Genomic DNA, 17,872 nt, shown 5'->3' on the forward strand with positions numbered 1-17,872 from the left:
AGAGACAGAGAGAGAGACAGAGCATGAGCAGGGGAGGGGCAGAGAGAGAGAGGAAGGCGCATAGTCTGAAGCAGGCTCCAGTCTCTGAGCTGTCAGCAAAGAGCCCGACTCTGGGCTCGAACTCACAAACCATGAAATCATGCCCTGGGCTGAAGTCGGACACTTAACCAACTGAGCCACCCAGGTGCCCCAGCCCTAATTTTTCAATTAAATGGCTTGTAGATTTTATTCTTTGCCTACTATTCAAGTTTACATATAGCAAGGGTGGTGAATACTAACTAGCTGGCTTTTAGTGGAAGAGTTTATGTTTACAGACAGTCAAAATTGTTTGGATTATTTTTGATATGGAATTTGTGCCTTTTTTTTTTTTTAAGACTTATCCAACAACACAGCCTTTCACACCAAGTAGCATGGAGGAACGGATTGCAGAATTGAATCGGCAGAGTATGGAGGCTCGTGGAAAACTCTTGCAGTTAATAGAGCAACAGAAACTTATTGGTTTGAATCTTTCTTCCCCACCAGTATCACCTATTCCATCACCTCTCAGAGCATGGACTGGTTGGTCACAAATTCATGATTTAAAAGCTAGACACATGAGAGTTTTCACTTTCTTGATTTTGAGCTGAAAGAAATCTCAGAGCATATATTTCAGTGCCTTCAATTTTACATAGAAAGAAATAGACCTGAGTCATGTCAATTTTACATAGAAAGAAAAAGACCTAAGTCTCTGGGTAGAAAGCTATTCCATGGTGCCTGTAGGTAATCTTTGGTGTCTGAGTTCCTAAGTTGCCCTATGTGTAAGTGGGATTCATTAAAGTGTATGATTCACTTAGGATATTTGCTGTGGCTAAGTGTAAAACATAAGGATTGGGGTGCCTGGGTATCTCAGTCAATTAAGTGTCCGACTCAAGTTCAGCTCAGGTCATGATCCCAGGGTCATGGGATTGAGCCCCATGTCAGGCTCCACACTGAAGGTGGAGCCTGCTTGAGATTTTTTGTCTCTCTCTCTGCTCTTCCCCGCCCTGCTTGTGCCCTTCCTCTCTCTAAAATAAATAAAAACAAACAAACAAACAAAAAACCTAAGCATCAAAATGATTTAGAGTTTCATCAGCAACAAATTACAAGTTATTTTGTTAAAACTAATTAAAACATTTTTATTTGTAAATTAAACTTTCCATTCTGTTATTACTTTTAGGAATGTGAAAAACCAGAGGGGGTTCTAAATAATAGAACAGCAACTAAAAAATTAGTTGTCATAATATTTACGTTCAAAAAGGTACTGATGAAGTGGCTCTCAAGTTGTTCTTTAGGCAAAAATTGAATTACTAAGACCCTCAAGAGGGTCGAGCTGTGTGAAAGCTATAGAGAAACTAATTTTGGCTCAGGATAAAAGAAGGACAATCTTTATATCAGTAAGTGTTATTTTCCCTAAGGTGCTCAAGCATCGGTGTTTTAGAGGGATTCATATGTCCTGTGCTGGTTGAAGAAGGAAGGCTACCTTTAAGGTATCTGCCAATAAGACTTTTAGAAAATTTTTATTCCAGTGTAACCATCATACAGTGTTACATCAGTTTCAGGTGTACAATATAATGATTCAGCAATTGTATACCTTACTCAGTGCTTACCACAACTAGTGTAATCTTTTTTAAAGATTTATTAATTTTTGAGATGAGAGAGAGAGAGAGCGCGCACTAGAAGGGTGGGTGGAGCGAGAAGGAGAGAGAGGATCCCAAGCAGGCTCCAAGCTGTCAGCACGGAACCCAATGCATGGCTCAAACTGACAAACCTTGAGATCATGACCTGAGCTGAGACCAAGAGTCAAATGCTTAGCCAGGTGCCTGCTGGTTAGTGTACTCTTAATCCCCTTCACCTGTTTGACCCATCCTCCCACCCACCTCCTCTTTGCCAAAAAGAATTTTCCTTTCAGTTACAAATCATTTCTGTTTTGAAACTTCAGACCTAGAGAGCAGACTCTTGAAAATTACTGGAAAATGACGGATAATCCGTTTCCTTGGGGATCTTTCTTTGTTTAGTCTAGGCTTCTTCACATGACAGCTTTGTCTCTTGTTCTTCGTAGTCACGAAGCCTAGAGACGACTTCTGATTAGAATGAGTACATTAAATCACTCAATAAGTCTGAACATTTATTACCTGCCAGCCTGTTCTGGGCCCTGGGGAAACTGCTCCAAACAGGACAAATCCCTGTCCAGCTTGACTACTTTAGCATTCAAGTTGGGGAGCAGGCAGGAAACAAAGAAGCAAATAAATAGATAATGTTAGTGCTAAGTGCAGTGAAGAAGAATAAAGCAAATCACTCTTAAGAATAATTTTGTAATTACATTAGACATCTGTGTGTCAATAGTTCCTTAAGGTTTAAAGTACTTTCATTACTGTTATTTAGTCCTCAACACATCCTGTGAGTAGATAGAGCTGATATTATAGCTATTTGCTACCTGAGTAAAGTGAGGCAAAAGAGGTTAACTGATTATCTAAAGCAAATTGGTAAATTTGCAACTGTGTTCTTTTCATTCCAGTGGTTATATCTCCAAGATATTCTTTTTTAAAGTAAAATTCGTGCTTTCATGAGAACCTTCGTGCACTATGATGATAAAGATAAAAATAAATCATATGCCATGCAAAACCTCTTTTGTTTTCTAGAGTAATGGAGGAATATGTTATACAATTAAATATGTATTAAATATGTAAATATTAAAGCCCAGAAATCACTGGTGTTAAGTAGTGATTCATAGGAGTCTCTGAAACTGGGGGTAAACATTAAGTCTTTCATTAGTAGATAGTAAATATTTGTTAATTGATAACCTTCTTGTGAAATACTGAAAATGAACACAACTATACTTGCCATTGGCCATGTGATCTCCTCAGCTACCTTCCCCCTACCTAAGCTGTCTTCAGGAATCGAATAATATGATAGATTTAGAAGATTTGAAGTTTCACTGAATGACTTCAGAAATTTTCCTTTTTCTTTTTCTTTTTGAAAACTTGAGATAAGCAGTTTTGACAAAAATCACAAGTTTTTTAGGGCTAGCTCTTAATTTCTGTTTTTCACTTCCAGATCTGACATGATACCACTTGTCTGAAGATTCTGGCATTGTATGACCTGGCATGCTACTGAACTGATACTAGTAACTAAAGTTTCTTGTCTCACAGTTCATTTTGAAAAAAAATTCTTCCAGTGTGTCTGTGGGTCATAATGAAAATATAGAAAGAACCCCCAAATTTATAATGTGAAATTTTACAGTAAGATAGAAATCAAGTTAAATTTTTGCTTTTATTTTAATGAAAGTTAATGAAACTGATATTTATTTTTATATTTTAGAAGGAGGAAAGAGGACGATTGAAGTATCCATTCCAGGAGCAGAAGCCCCAGAAAGCTCAAAATGCAGTACTATCTCTCCTACCAGTGGGATAAATTCAAGAAGGTAGCGTTACAATGTGAATAGTTACTTAAAAAAATCAAGAAAGCGATTAAGTGTATTCTCTTTGGGGGAAAAAAGAAAGTGCATAGTATCTGACTTAGGTTCAGGCAGACTCACTCTTGTAGAGAAAATAAAGTAATGGGAGAAGAGAATTTCTGGGGGGGAAAAGGAGTGAGGACGAGCTTTAAGTAGAGCAGTGTGGGTTGCTACTAAGAACAAAAATAGGATAGTAGCACATATATGGAGCTCTTGGTAGGTTACGAAATTAGGAGATCACATATGACAGGGTGAGTAACTGAACAGTAGTATTTTTCTCTTTTACAGTAAATGAAGCTGAAGCTCAGAGAGCTAGCTGATTGGGTGGTTTTTCTAGATGGGTCACGTGGTTGGTAAATGGTGGCACTGAGGATGGACCTGGCTCTTCTGTCAGCACTCTCTGTGCTTACCATGACGCTGTGCTGCTGATCCAAGGCTCGTTACTCTTCCACCCCCTGGCCTTTTCCCCCTCACCCCCACACATGCACATGCATTTTTCCCCTTTAATATTAAAAATGTTACAACATGATACTATCACAATGGATGCCCTCATTATACATTTGTCCAAACCCATAGAATGTATAACAAAAGCATGAACCCTAATTTAAGCTATGGATTTAATTAATAATAATGTATCAATAGTATCAATTGTAATAAATGATGCAAATGATGCAATGTGTAGGGGAAACTGGGCAAGGGAGGTGAAGGGTATATTGGAACTCTCTGTACTTTACACTTAATCTTTCTGTAAACCTAAAACTACTCTAAAAAAGAAAGTCTATTATTTAAAAAAAAAAAAAGACTTAGGTTGGTAAAAATGTTGTCAATAATTTGGATGTAACTCAGCCAATCTTTTTCAAACTCTTGCCAATCCTGAGATTTGTCATTCTTCTATAATTCAAGGTTAGTAATGATAGATCACTCTCCCACCCTCTTTTATTTCTCATTTCTCATAAATAGGTCTTCAGGGGCTACTAGTAATTCTTGTTCTCCATTAAACGCCACCTCAGGAAGTGGGCGATTCACTCCTGTTAATCCAAGAGCAAAGGTATGTGATAAAATGTAATTGTGAAATGTGTGTAAGGGTCAGGAGAGTGAGGGTGGAAGGGGCCGATTTAGTGATTTCCATTATTTTTTTATTTTTATTTTTTTTTTAATTTTTTTTTTTTCAACGTTTATTTATTTTTGGGACAGAGAGAGACAGAGCATGAACAGGGGAGGGGCAGAGAGAGAGGGAGACACAGAATCGGAAACAGGCTCCAGGCTCTGAGCCATCAGCCCAGAGCCCGACGCGGAGCTCGAACTCACGGACCGCGAGATCGTGACCTGGCTGAAGTCGGACGCTTAACCGACTGCGCCACCCAGGCGCCCCGTGATTTCCATTATTAATGTGACATGAAATTCTCAGAAGAATTCCTAATTCACCTTTGCTAAAAAAAACGAAACAGCCATACAGTTTCTTTTGTGTTCTGGGGTAGCTAAGGAACAAGGTGAAATTCAATAGGATTTCAACATAGACTGGAAATTACTGGTTTCAGGCAGAGCATTCCTACATGGCAGGACATACAGGCGTGCCTTGAAGTAGTAGGTATGCCGAGATACTGGTTCCCTCAGTGCTTGCTGTGGCTGTGTGGGACTTGGGATAGACAGAGCCCTGGGGCCACTTTCCTTGTCCCTTTACCCCAGTGTGCTGTATCAGAGTGTGCCACTAGTTAGAGAGGTTCCGGTGAATCAATGTTGTACATATTCCTCATGTGTTCTGCTTTGTTCTAGATTAGACCAAATAGTGAATGCTTCAGTAAACACTGAGTATTTATAGCCCAAATTAATCGATAGGCTCATATCCCAGTTGCCTAGCACTAGAAGATTTATCCTTTATTGTTTCCTATATCCTAAAAAAGTTATAAATTATTTTATTTAATTTGCCCTTAGTTTCTGGAATTTAGTAACAGATTTAGTTTACTAAGATCAAATACCTTTGTTATTTTAAGAAGTTGCACATACAAGTTGTATAAAACACTGGATTCATCCTTTATTTAAAAATTAGTTTCCCTCAATCAATAAGGGGATATGTTGACCAGGGAATCAGTTATTTGGGAATTTCTCTATTGGAGAATTAAAATTACCAGTAGCAATTTAATTTTCAGTACCATTTGATGGCATAGGATAACATGATTCTGTGTACTTGATCTAAATAATTGTAAACCTGGAATGGGCTCATGTTTCTGATTACTTTCTAAATCCTTTTTGCATCTTTGTTCAACAGATTGAGAAGCAAAACGAAGAAGGCTGGTTTGCTCTTTCTACCCACGTGTCATAAATGAAGTTAGTTGTACAGTTTGTTCTTGGTAGCATGTTCTTGAACTTCCACTCCCATATCCCTGCCCCTGCTTGCAAGTTTTCATGTCCCTTTAGATAAAACCTTCAAAGATCTTGTGACTTAGTACTTATGGAACAAAGAATAAAGCAGTTATTTCAGTTTGGACCTTTGCAAATAAATTTCCAACAACTAACCAACGTATAACCTCCTTTGAATAAAATTTTGACTATAGGAAAATTGAAGTTTTGTATTCTGATAATTTCATAACTAAGGTTTTTCTAACACAGTTTTACCTTTATCATCTTTATTCAATAGTTTTTTTTCTTTTTGTCTTAGTATATCTTAAATGATGTATTTCTTTTATTTATTTTTTTCTGAAGAACTAAGTTGCTTTGCATATAGCTTACAATAAAATGGGCTGCGGTAGTTAATGTCTGGCTTTCGGAAAAATTTAACACTCCCTTTGATCTCTTTTTGGGAGGGAAGTCACTGTTGTTCATCACTTTCCCATCAAGTGGAATGTACAGCTTTAAAAAATAGGTGTGGGAACATTTGCTTATATTTACTTACACAGGTAAGAGTGGTTGTATGTATTATAAAATTCTTATATAGTCTTCTAATGTGAAAATGTCATCAATAATGATAGTGCACATCAAATAGATAGTGATCATAGAGCTTATGTTGAAACAGCAATGAGTACAAAAAGTTGCAGTCAACTTTCCCAGCCCTGAATCTACTACATGTTCAAAGTAGTTTTCTTCAAGGCACCTGTTTGGCTCTCAGACACTGGTTTTTATTTTAAAATTACCTTTTAAGTTATTTCTGTCCTTTTGCTGTATGATGAGAATCCTCAGCTTGGAATGGTGGGAGCGGGGTTGGGGAAACACATTGGAACTACTTGGGGAACTTTTTCAGACAACGCTGTCCCTTGTCTTGCAGTTATAAACCACTGTTCTAGGAAGTGGCATATGGGCTTCATCATTATGGTGACAAAAATAAAAATTTTTTCTAGTATCACTGAATGTATTTTCATGAAGTCATCTGACCTCATTTGCATTATTGCAGATTCTTCCATCTGTATTGTACTTTTTGAAACCTGGTATTTAATAAGTACTATCCCTGCCTGGAATATAAAACCATTTTAGTACCATCCCTTCTGTTATTAAATGTCAAGTTATCTGCTTGGTTTGTGAATGAATTCTTTTTTTTTTTTAATTTTTAAAAGTTTTTACTTAAATTCCACTTAGTTAACATGCAGCATAATATTAGTTTCAGGTGTACAATATAGTGATTGAACACTTCCATACAGCGCCCTGTGCTCATCACAGCGAGTGCACTCCTTAGTCCCCATCCCTTATTTAACCCATCCCCACACCCACCTCCATGCTGGTAACCATCAGTTTGTTCTCACTAGTAAGCAGTCTGTTTCTTGGTTTGCCTCTTTCTCTCTCTTTTTTGCCTTTGCTCGTTTGTTGTTTCTTAAATTCCACATATGAGTGAGATCATAAGGTATTTGTCTTTCTCAGACTGACTTATTTTGCTTAGCATAATACTCTCTAGTTCCATCCATGTCATTGCAAATGGCAAGATTCCATGTGAAGGCTTTCTTCTGACATACATTTTTCTTTTTCTTTGCTTTTTTTTTGTGTTTATTTATTTTTGAGAGAGAGAGAGTGTCAGCAGGGAGGGGCAGAGAGAGAGGGAGACACAGAATCCAAAGCAGGCTCCAGGCTCCAAGCTGTCAGCACAGAGCCCAACGCGGGGTTCGAACCCACAAACCATGAGATCATGACCTGAGCCAAAGTCGGACACTTAACTGACTGAGCCATCCATGTGCCCCTGACATACATTTTTATTAATATTCTTCAACTGGTTGGCTCTTTACTTTTTTCCTTTATAACTCTTTAAGCTTCAAAAGCCATGATTTTCAACTTGGGGAGCACTGAAAAAAGACCAAACTGACTACCTGGGGAGTGAGTCCTTGGCATGACATTTTAAAAAACTGCTTAAGATGATTTAATGTGCAGCCAGAGTAGAGAACCAGTGCTCACAAACCTCCACAGGTTTGTGGAGGTCACATTGAAGTATCTGTCCTGCTAATATTTGTTTTTGTTGATAAAATACAAAAGTAGATTGAAAATACTCCAATAATAACAGATACAGAGAAAAGGGCTTTATTAGGCTTTCTAAAGCAGCGCTTCTCAGCTTTGGCCACCATTCATCAGTGAGGAACCTTCTAAAATTCCCATTGCCCAACTCTCACTCCAGACCAGTTGACTTATACTCTGGGGGCAGGACACGAGCATCAGCATTTTGAGAAACCTCCTCAGATGATTCCAGTGTATAGCCAAGCCTGGGAAACATTATAAAGATTTATCATCCCTAAATCATAAAGTGGTGCATGTTTGGTTTTAATTAACACTACCTTGTGCCCTCTTTATTAGCTTTCAGAGCCAGCTGCACCTGTATGAACCCTGACCAGCACCATCAGTAGGATCACCAGGGGTACTTGTTAGAGATGAAAATTCCTGAGCCCTACCCCAGACCTATGGATAGGAAACTCTGTTTCTGTTTTAATAAGCCCCAACTGTCATCCTGATCCATGCTCAAATTTGGGAACCATTGGATCTATGGCATCACAAAGCGTGTACTCTGCTATATTTGATGATTTGTATTTACTTTCACAGTTCAAACTCAGAGTACTTGTATTGCTTATATATAGATTCATGTTTTTGGTCAACACATGACTTCTCTAGAGTGCCCCAGAAAGCTGCTAAGCACTTGCTAAACTTTAGTAAAATTTTCCATTTTCCGTATTACAGCTTGGGAGAGAAACTAGATTGATAATCAAATCCATGGTTAATGATATAATCATTCTTATAGTATATAGTGGAATTCTTTAAGTTAGCAGAATTTAATAATAGTTTATGGTTTACCAAATGCCAGATAGTGTTTTAGCCACTCCTCATGATTTTATGACACCTTTATGAGGTAGATCCTATTATCCTTACTTTGCAGATGAAGAAACTGAGGTACGAGAAGTTAAGTACCCTCTCAAGGTCACACAGCTTGGGAATGGTGGCCCTGGGATGGGACATAGGAAGTCTTTCTACACAACCTATGCCGTGCTGCCATCTTACAGTGAATATGATGTGGAAGCCCCATAATAGTAATAGCTATCTTTATAGAGTTGTAATTGTGGTGTGCACGGTGCTGAGCTAAAAGTAGCTCCATTATTTCAATAAAACTGTGAGTTAGAGGTGTTTGAATGCCACCCACCTCCCCATTCCAGACAAGGAAATTGAGCCCTAGAGGTGAAGTAAGTTGCCTAATGTCAGAATGTATGAGGTAAAGCCACGACTTGAAGCTCTTTTGAAAAAATTACTGGACTTCTCCTACTTACGAGAAATAGCTAATCTAGCACAGTGGCTAAGTCTGCAAGTATTGCAAGCAGAAAGCTTGGATCCAAGTGCCATTTCTGCCAGTTGGGCTGTGTCCCTGGGTAAATTAATCTCATTTTTCCCATTTGAGAGTCAGACATGGTATGTCTTCTAGGATTGTGAGGAGTAAGTGAGGTGAGTATATGTAAATATGTAAGAACAGAGCCCGACTCACGATAAGCTTTCAGTAATGATGACTGCCAGTTTTTTGGTATACAAAAAAATACACTATTTTCTCTGTGCTTCCAGATTTTTAAAGGTATTAAATGGTGAATTTATAGTGGTTTTCTCAGATTAACAATTGGACCCAGTGCTTTAAATTTAGAGTTTATTTCACCTGAAAAGATATTTGGAAGTTGAAGGAAAACATGTTGAGAATTTTATTTGAAAATGTAACTAATAAGCTGTTTAATTTTTTCCTGTTTTCTGGCTTTCCAGACACCCTGCATATGCCATTTATAATTAACAGCAAAGATAATGATCCTTTTTTTTTTTTTTTAAGTCAGGAGACTTTAAGTCAAGAATAATTGACTAAAGAAAACATTTCAATATTACCAACAAATGCATGGTATAAAGGTCTTGGAAAATTGTTGTGTAACATTATGGACAATAAACAAAAATAGAATATAGCCTTTTAAAATAAGCTATTGAGAAATAATTTATATGCAATAAACTACATCCATTTAAAGAGAATAATTCATTGACTTTTGACAGACAAAACAACCACAAGACACATTTCTTTCATGCCTAGAAGATTTCTCCTGTCTCTGCAGTGCGTCCTACCCTTTGCTCCAGCCTTGGGCAACCACTGATGTGCTTTTTGTCATCATAGATTGGTTTACATTTTATCTAAGTGGAATCATAATTGCACTATTTTGTGTCTGGCTTCTTTCACTCACTATTGAGATTCATTCATATGTGTATCAGTTTCTTCCTTTTTACTTCTGAGTAGTATTCCATTATATGAATGTTTATCCATTCACCTGTCAATGGCCATTGGCTTTCTTCCCAATTTTTGGCTATTGTGAATATAGCTGCTATGGACATTTACATTCAAGGCTTTGTATGGACATAAATTTTTGTTTCCCTTGGGTAAATAACTTGGACATGGAATGGCTTGGTATATATTTAACTTTTTTTTTTTTTAAACTTCTTTTTTCAGCGTTTTTATTTATTTTTGGGACAGAGAGAGACAGAGCATGAACGGGGAGGGGCAGAGAGAGAGGGAGACACAGAATCGGAAACAGGCTCCAGGCTCCGAGCCATCAGCCCAGAGCCCGACGCGGGGCTCGAACTCACGGACCGCGAGATCGTGACCTGACTGAAGTCGGACGCTTAACCGACTGCGCCACCCAGGCGCCCCTATATATTTAACTTTTAAAGAAACTACCTTACAGTTTTCCAAAGCGTTGTGCCTTATTACATTCCTACCAGCAGGGCATGAGAGTTACAGTATCTACACATCTCCCACGTTCGGTGCTGGCAGTTTTTGAATTTTTACCCATTCTGGTAGGTGTGGTGTATATGCATTGTGGTGTGCATCTCCCTGAGGACTACTGTGAAGCATGTTACCATATGTTTACTGGCCGTTCATACCGCTGATATGGTGAAGTAGTCAAAGTCCTTTGCCCATTTGAAAAATTAACTTGTCGGGTTTTTTTTTCTCATTCAATTATAAGAATCCTTTATTCTGGATACAAAGTCTTTTGTCACTTATTGCAATATTGTATGAGTTTTAATTAAATTCCAGTTAACACAGTTTATTAGTTTCCGGTGTGCAATGTAGCCATTTTAAAATGATGTTTGTAACCAGTGACTTTAGGTACTTAAAATTCAATACTGAGCGCTGCCGGTACCACAGAGCGGCTAAAGAGCAAACTGCTAAACCGAGATCTGTCAAGGTTGCCCTATACTTTGTGTGCCCAGCGTCAGGAGGCCAAGGATCCCACAACATACAATCTGTTACCGTAAAAGCCAACAGAGATAACAGCGGAAAATAAACACCTACTAAATAAAGAAGCCTGGCGATGTACCTTTGAGGATGATAGTGCCCAATCAGGGCTCCTTTGGGCCATTTTTTTTTTTTTTTTTTTTTTTTTTTTTATTCCTGGGCAGTTATCTAAGAAAGTATTCAAAAGTCACTTCGTTTATCAATATACCATTCTTAGGTTAATTATAATATAAACTGTATATAAAATTAAAAATGGGATGATAAACTCATAGGATGTTGGGCTTTTCTGTTTGTCTCCAACTTGGGTCATGTGGCACGAAACAGCTGGGCCAAAGGGCGAGTGACGTTCAGGGTCCCAGTGGCACCGCCGCGGGATCTCCCAGAAAACCAGCTCCCGGTGGCGCATGCGCCTCCTGACCCCTCGGCTCCGCCCGCCGGGAGGCGAGGCTTCGTTGCCGTGGTGACCTCTGTAAACGGAGACCCGGGGCTGACTCTGGGACTAAAATGCGTGGCGGCTGTCGGTGCCTTGGGTAAGTTTGGAGCCTGGCAGCAAGGCAGTTCCCGCGAACTCGTCCTCAAATCTGTTAGGGAGTCAGGGAGCAGCTGAGCCTACTAGGGTTTCTCTTAGACTGAGCCAGCGTTGTCCAGGCTTGCTGAGACGTAGTCCTTCGTCCTTGCTACGATCCGTTCAACAAACGTTGAAACGGCTAGTATTGGCAGGCATGGAGCTAGACACTGGGTACAAAGTGGACACGGTTCCTGCCTGCAAGGAACTCCTAATCCGGCTGGGGCGGAAGACAGCAGACCCAGGAGTGCCAGTTAGACCGGGCTAAGCCCAGGCTCCAGAAGCAAGGAGTCTGGTGGGAAAGTGCCTGGGTTCTGGGGTCACGCAAACCAGCCCACACCACACTTAACTGTGTGACACTCGGCACATGGACCCCTCAGCACTTCAGCTTTCTACTCTCTGAAAAGGAAGATGATCATGTTTATTTCATGGGGTTCTTGTTACAACTAAATAGGATATTACAGGTAAAGTGAGTAGCACATTCATGGCATGTAGTTGGTACAGAGTAAATACTTGTTGCATACAAGTAGATATAGTAGCATACGAGTAAGTATTCAGTGTGTCTGGTCAATTGTGAGTCGTCCCAGATGGCTACTAAGACTTTTGAGAAGGAGAAGGAGCTAAGGAGGGACCAGGAAAGGGGAAAGTGACAGGCGATGAGCTACAGACCTGAAGATGAGGGACCGTTGTGCCATGCCAAGGAATCCGAGTTCTTATTCTGTGGCAGTGAAGAGCCATTAAAGGTTCCAAACAGGAAGAGTAGCACCCTAAAAGCTGTGTTTTGAAACTACAAGAGGCAGGTAGAAATGGAGTAGAGAAGAGAGAGAGAGACAAGGTATGAGACTGTGGTAATGGAAGAGGTGAGACAGCATAACCAGAGTAGGGTACTGGCAGTGGGAATAGAAGGGAGAGGGTGAATTCAAAAGGCTTAATAACTGTTTACTTGGCAACATAACATAGAAACCAACTACATGAGTTGAGTGAGAGGGAAGACTTCAAAGAGTAACTGCTCTGCTTTCTCATCTGTAAATTGCACTTAACTCATACAGTTGTTTTGAGAAATATGTGAAACAGTATGTGACGAATCCTTAGGATGGTGCTTGATACATGGTAATCATTCAGAAAACATGGGCTATCATTATTATTTCCACAGTGGTATTTCACATTGTAAAGTAAAAACTGAGCATCTGTTTTATACAACCTCTGAGTCTTAACATGGCCAGCTCTGGCACGCTGCTGCGGAGTGTTTGAGTTGGTGAGACTGAAGACTGACCCTAGAATCTGATGGATGAATCCAAGTAGTGCCATCTTGGGGACCATTCTCTCTGGTTTCCAGCCAACCTCCTTCTAACAACACATGCCTTTGCACCACTGTGTAACTATGACTCTTTTTTTTCTTTCTACTTCCTCAGGGTTGTCTCAAAACTTGACAGTATACTCAATGAGTTGGTTAACAGAATGAGTCATAGGCTGGATCAATGACCCTGAGTGTAATAAAAGAAGATTTAAGATAGTTCTGCAAGTAGACTCCTAAACCTAGCTACTTCAGTTATACGAGATGGGACATGGCTGAGAACACACAAATACGGTGTAGTCATTTCTGGTTGGTTACAAGCTGATTATGATGGGTCAGTATATGATGAACCTACCACCTCCCCACCCCAAAAAGATAATTTAATATCAGGCTGCCTTAAAGGAATACAACGTTGCCACCAGGTAAAGTAATAGTTTATCTCTTTTGGAAAATGCCTGGATCCTTCAAAGAAGATACAAAATTGGGAGGGATATTTAACGCATTGGGAAGTAACTTCTTGAGCTATCAGGATGCTGAAAAGAGTTGAAACCAGGTTAGTGAGGAATAATTGAAAGAATTGGGATGCTTTAGCTGGAAATGAGAGGGTCTAGGGAGACAAGTAAAGTTGCTACAATTATTTGAGTGGTTATGGTACACAGGAACACTTGTATGTGTCCCCAGAAGAACAAGGAGCAAATGGATGTAAATTGCAGGGAGGCTGATTTCAGGTGAGTATAAAATGAACTAAGAACTGGAACTGAGCATTAATCTGCTTACCTGAAATGTTTACATTGAAGCTGACTGATCATGTTCCTTCATTTTTCCTTTATTCAGGAATGAATACATTTATCCCTTCAATCATTTTATATACTGAGTACCTATGTGCCAGGCACCACTGTTCTTTTTTTTTTTTTTTTTAAGTTTTTATTTAGTTTTGAAGGAGAGAGAGACAGAGCATGAGCCGGGGAGGAGCAGAGAGAGAGGGAGACATAGAATTTGAAGCAGGCTCCAGGCTCTGAGCTGCCAGCACAGAGCCCGACGCGGGGCTCGAACTCACGAACCGTGAGATCATGACCTGAGCCGAAGTCGGACGCTCAACTGACTGAGCCACCCAGGTGCCCCCAGGCACCAGTGTTCTTAAAACTCTACTGTATTAACTCAATGAGGTCTCAGAACAATCTTATGAAGTAGGTACTAAACTTTGCAGATGAAAATACCAAGGCACAGAGAAGTTAAATACCTGTTGAACACCTCACAGGAGGAGTAAGAGGAGAGCCAGGCTGTAAGCACAGTCAGACTGTAGCCAATTCTCAGCCTGGCCAATACACCAACCTACTTTTCTCATGGTGCTGAGCTTGATGTTGTAGATGTGTGATTCTCACGAGTGGGAGGTTGGACTAGATAAGACCTCTTTCAACTCTGAAGATTTCATGGTCACCTTTATTGAGCCCTGGCTGTATTAGAGGGAGTTTGTAGTAATTATGGTTAAAAACAACTACGATTTTTGAGTACCTACTATGTGCTTTATATGAACCCCTGGTCCTTAACCCAGGTTCTTCTCTTTGGCTACACAAAATAATTACATAGGGAGTGAGGCCTTGAGAATGCCATGCTGTGAAAGTTTTCCGAAGTGATTCTAAAGTGCAGCCAGAGTTGAGAACTATAGGTATAAAAGATCTCATTTAATACTTAGAATGACTCTGTCAGGCAACCTTATACTCCCCATTTTACATATAAAAGGACTAAGGGTTAAGCGACGCTGGGGACTTGGCCCTTGGCCAAGCTAAGCTATACCCTTGGCCAAACTAGGATGTGGACCCAAGCCTTTCTGGCTCCAAAGCCTCATCAGGTTACAGTACAACTTCCCAATCCCTTTATTATAAACAACCCAAACCTAACCTAACAAACAAATAAAAACCACCTTATTCCATCTCAGCATTTACACTGCTAATCTCCACATCAGGACCCTACTCAGTTGCCTTTTACAGGTTCTTCAGCCACCCTTTCTGAAACAACAACAACAAAAACTAAGAAAGGATCTCAAATAGTTTAATTTTGTGTCCAGTATTGTTAGTTCAGAACACTGGGAAAATTGCTTGGGTTCCAGTATTTTCTTCCATACTGTAGACAACTTGATATTAACTGTGTTTCTGATATTAAAACTTATTGCTTGGTAATGTTAACCACTTGAGGAGTATATTGTTTGTAACAGAATAGGATAAAGAGTGTACTTTTGTCTTGATACCAATTTACCTTTGATTGTGGTTTAAATCCTTTGTTTACAGAGTGATGTTACCATGATTGTTACCGTATCTGTTACCATAATTGTTTACTATAATTGTTTCTTACCCACTTTATAATTAACTTGTAAGTAAATTTATTAGGTCTTATAAGCTCTTTATTAGAATATATGTTTCCAGGTAATGTTCAGTTACAGTATGGTAAAAATAAATGTATTTAGAAAAAAGAAGACTCAGAAAATGATCTTATGAAGCTTTTATTGGTAGGAAGCAGAAAACTATGAGATTTGTTTATTTATTTGCTTAAATTTTTAAAAAGTTTCTTTATTTTGAGAGAGTAAGCAAGTGGGGGAGGAGCAGAGAGAGAGAATCCCAAGTAGGCATCTCACTGACAGTGTGGAGCCCGATGTGGGGCTTGATCTCATGAACTGTGAAGTCATGACCTGAGCTGAAACCAAGAGTTGGATGTTTAACCAATTAAGCCACCCAAGCGCCCCCAAAACTATGAGATTTAAGTCATTGAGAAGTACATGACCTACCACTGCTGGCTTTGAAGGGGGCCATGAGCCACGTGGCCTCTGGAAGCTTAGAACAACTCCTAGCCTATAGTCAACAAGGAAACAGGGACTTTAGTCCTACAACCATATGGAACTGAATTCTGCCAACAACCTAAATAAGCCTAGAAATAGATTTTCCCCAGAGCCTTCAGAAATGAAGGCAGCTCTGCCAACACTTTGTTTTTGACCTTGTGAGACTCTGGGAAGCAGCGAACTGTGCCTAGATTTCTGACCCCCAAAAGTGTGAGGTAAGAAATGGGTGTTATTTTTAAGCTGCTAACTTTGTATGGTGGCAATAGGAAACCAGAGCAGTACCTGTTTATAGACTGAAACGTTATTGAAATTTGCAGACTAAAAGTTGTCTTTTGGTTCTTAATTGACTAGCAACAATAGAATATCAGTTTACTTTTGTCAGTAAACCCAATGATTGCTTTGCTCCACTTATTTGGAGCCTGCACCACATGGCAACTTAGAGGATAGTTTATTTTCATTGAAATAATTTAAATGTTGTTTTTTTATCAAGGATATCTTTAGCTATAGTCAGCCTTCATTCAGGACTTTCTAGTCAGCCTCGGATCTGGAGCAGTGGTTTAGAGAAGTGTATTCGAAGACTGTCATAAAAGAGAATTGTCAACTTCTTTTTCTTAGATTATAAAGTATTTAAGGTCAAGGGCTCTATAGTGCTCATTTTTGTATCCTCTGCAGTGACTAGAATATCATTTACATATAAATGTGCTCAGTAGTTTTAAGAATTGAATTGATTTACATTATGAAGAACCTTGAAATGGAGGGAGAAAATGGCATTTAGATATGTTTGTAGCTACTACCTAAAGAAATTTACTCAAGGTGTATGATAATCTGCAACCAAGCTGCAATAACCAATATGACCTTGCCATATCAATTTTTAAAAATTCTTTATTATAATTAAATATTTATTTTCAAATCATCAACTCGTATAAATGTAGAAAGCAGTCTGCATATCCAATCTGGAAGGGAAGGGAAATTCACTGGATCATTGAATTTGGATTTTAAAGATCTTGCTATGTAAAATGTTTCTATCATTTGATTCCTACACACCTCCCAACCCCAGTAGGCATGTGTTTCACAATTAGGTGAGAGGAAGGAAGGAAGAAAGGGAAGAAGGAAGAAAGAAGAAAGGGAGAACAACTTAAACAAAAAAAAAGGAACACACAGACATACTTTTTGAAAAGTAAAACATCATCTTAATAACCCAGAAAAATGGCTCCAAAGTACTAAACACAAAATTTAATAACATAAGTGTCATTTTAAGACCTATCTTTCTTGATCATAGCTTTTAAGGAAAACATTTAGACCCTGCTCTATTGTCCCCCAAATCAAGACAGGGCATCATTATGATGTCACTGCGGAAAACAGATGGAATGACCCCCCAAGGTCCAAAGGAAGAGAGGTGGGGTTCATACTGCACTCTCAGCTGACCATGTGGTGTGTATCCTATCTGCTCTGGGCATCCAGTCTTTTTTCAGAGACCAGGAAGGGATAAAGATGCACTAGTTCAGTTAATTTTCATAGCAGCCTTGTAAGCCTTGTCAGTTGTTTCTTCTTCGTTTCCATTTACAATTGAGGAATTAACGTAAAGGATTATTAGCTAGTAATATGGCAAAACTGAGATTCAAACCTGAAATGAACCACAAAATCTGATTCAAATAGAGCTGCCAGCCATGCCATAACCGAATGTTGAGGAAATACGTGATGTTTAGTGTGGAGAAGCAAAGACCTTAGAAGGAAGATAGAGCAGTTGCTTTCAAAGACTTAAGGAAGTGTTGGGGCGCCTGGGTGGCGCAGTCGGTTGAGCGCCCGACTTCAGCCAGGTCACGATCTTGCGGTCCGTGAGTTCGAGCCCCGCGTCAGGCTCTGGGCTGATGGCTCAGAGCCTGGAGCCTGTTTCCGATTCTGTGTCTCCCTCTCTCTCTGCCCCTCCCCCGTTCATGCTCTGTCTCTCTCTGTCCCAAAAATGAATAAACGTTGAAAAAAAAAAAAAAGACTTAAGGAAG

The 17,872-nt window shown here is 39.3% G+C and overlaps 2 protein-coding genes across 11 annotated transcripts in view; both read left to right on the top strand.

Moving 5' to 3' along the window:
- Positions 1 to 6,029, top strand: part of SPICE1 (spindle and centriole associated protein 1) — a 59,442-nt gene extending 53,413 nt beyond the window's left edge. For 6 of the 8 annotated variants that reach the window (XM_047875139.1, XM_047875137.1, XM_047875142.1 and 3 more), the window contains 4 exons: positions 375 to 558; positions 3,337 to 3,439; positions 4,433 to 4,520; positions 5,739 to 6,029. In XM_047875139.1, the coding sequence (XP_047731095.1) occupies positions 375 to 558; positions 3,337 to 3,439; positions 4,433 to 4,520; positions 5,739 to 5,792 (429 nt within the window). In that variant the 3' untranslated portion in view covers positions 5,793 to 6,029. Of the gene's footprint in view, positions 1 to 374; positions 559 to 3,072; positions 3,143 to 3,336; positions 3,440 to 4,432; positions 4,521 to 5,738 lie in introns of those variants that run through there. The other 2 variants (XR_007155627.1, XR_007155626.1) reach the window with 2 other exon arrangements.
- Positions 6,030 to 11,629: 5,600 nt separating this feature from the next.
- The window catches only part of CFAP44 (cilia and flagella associated protein 44), a 161,625-nt gene continuing 155,382 nt past the window's right edge, over positions 11,630 to 17,872 (top strand). For 2 of the 3 annotated variants that reach the window (XM_047875515.1, XM_047875511.1), the window contains exon 1: positions 11,630 to 11,713. The gene's annotated coding sequence lies outside the window, so the exon portion shown is untranslated. Of the gene's footprint in view, positions 11,714 to 17,257; positions 17,304 to 17,872 lie in introns of those variants that run through there. The other variant, XM_047875512.1, reaches the window with a different exon arrangement.

This window comes from Prionailurus viverrinus, chromosome C2 (genome assembly GCF_022837055.1).
Source record: "Prionailurus viverrinus isolate Anna chromosome C2, UM_Priviv_1.0, whole genome shotgun sequence".
NCBI lineage: Eukaryota > Metazoa > Chordata > Mammalia > Carnivora > Felidae > Prionailurus > Prionailurus viverrinus.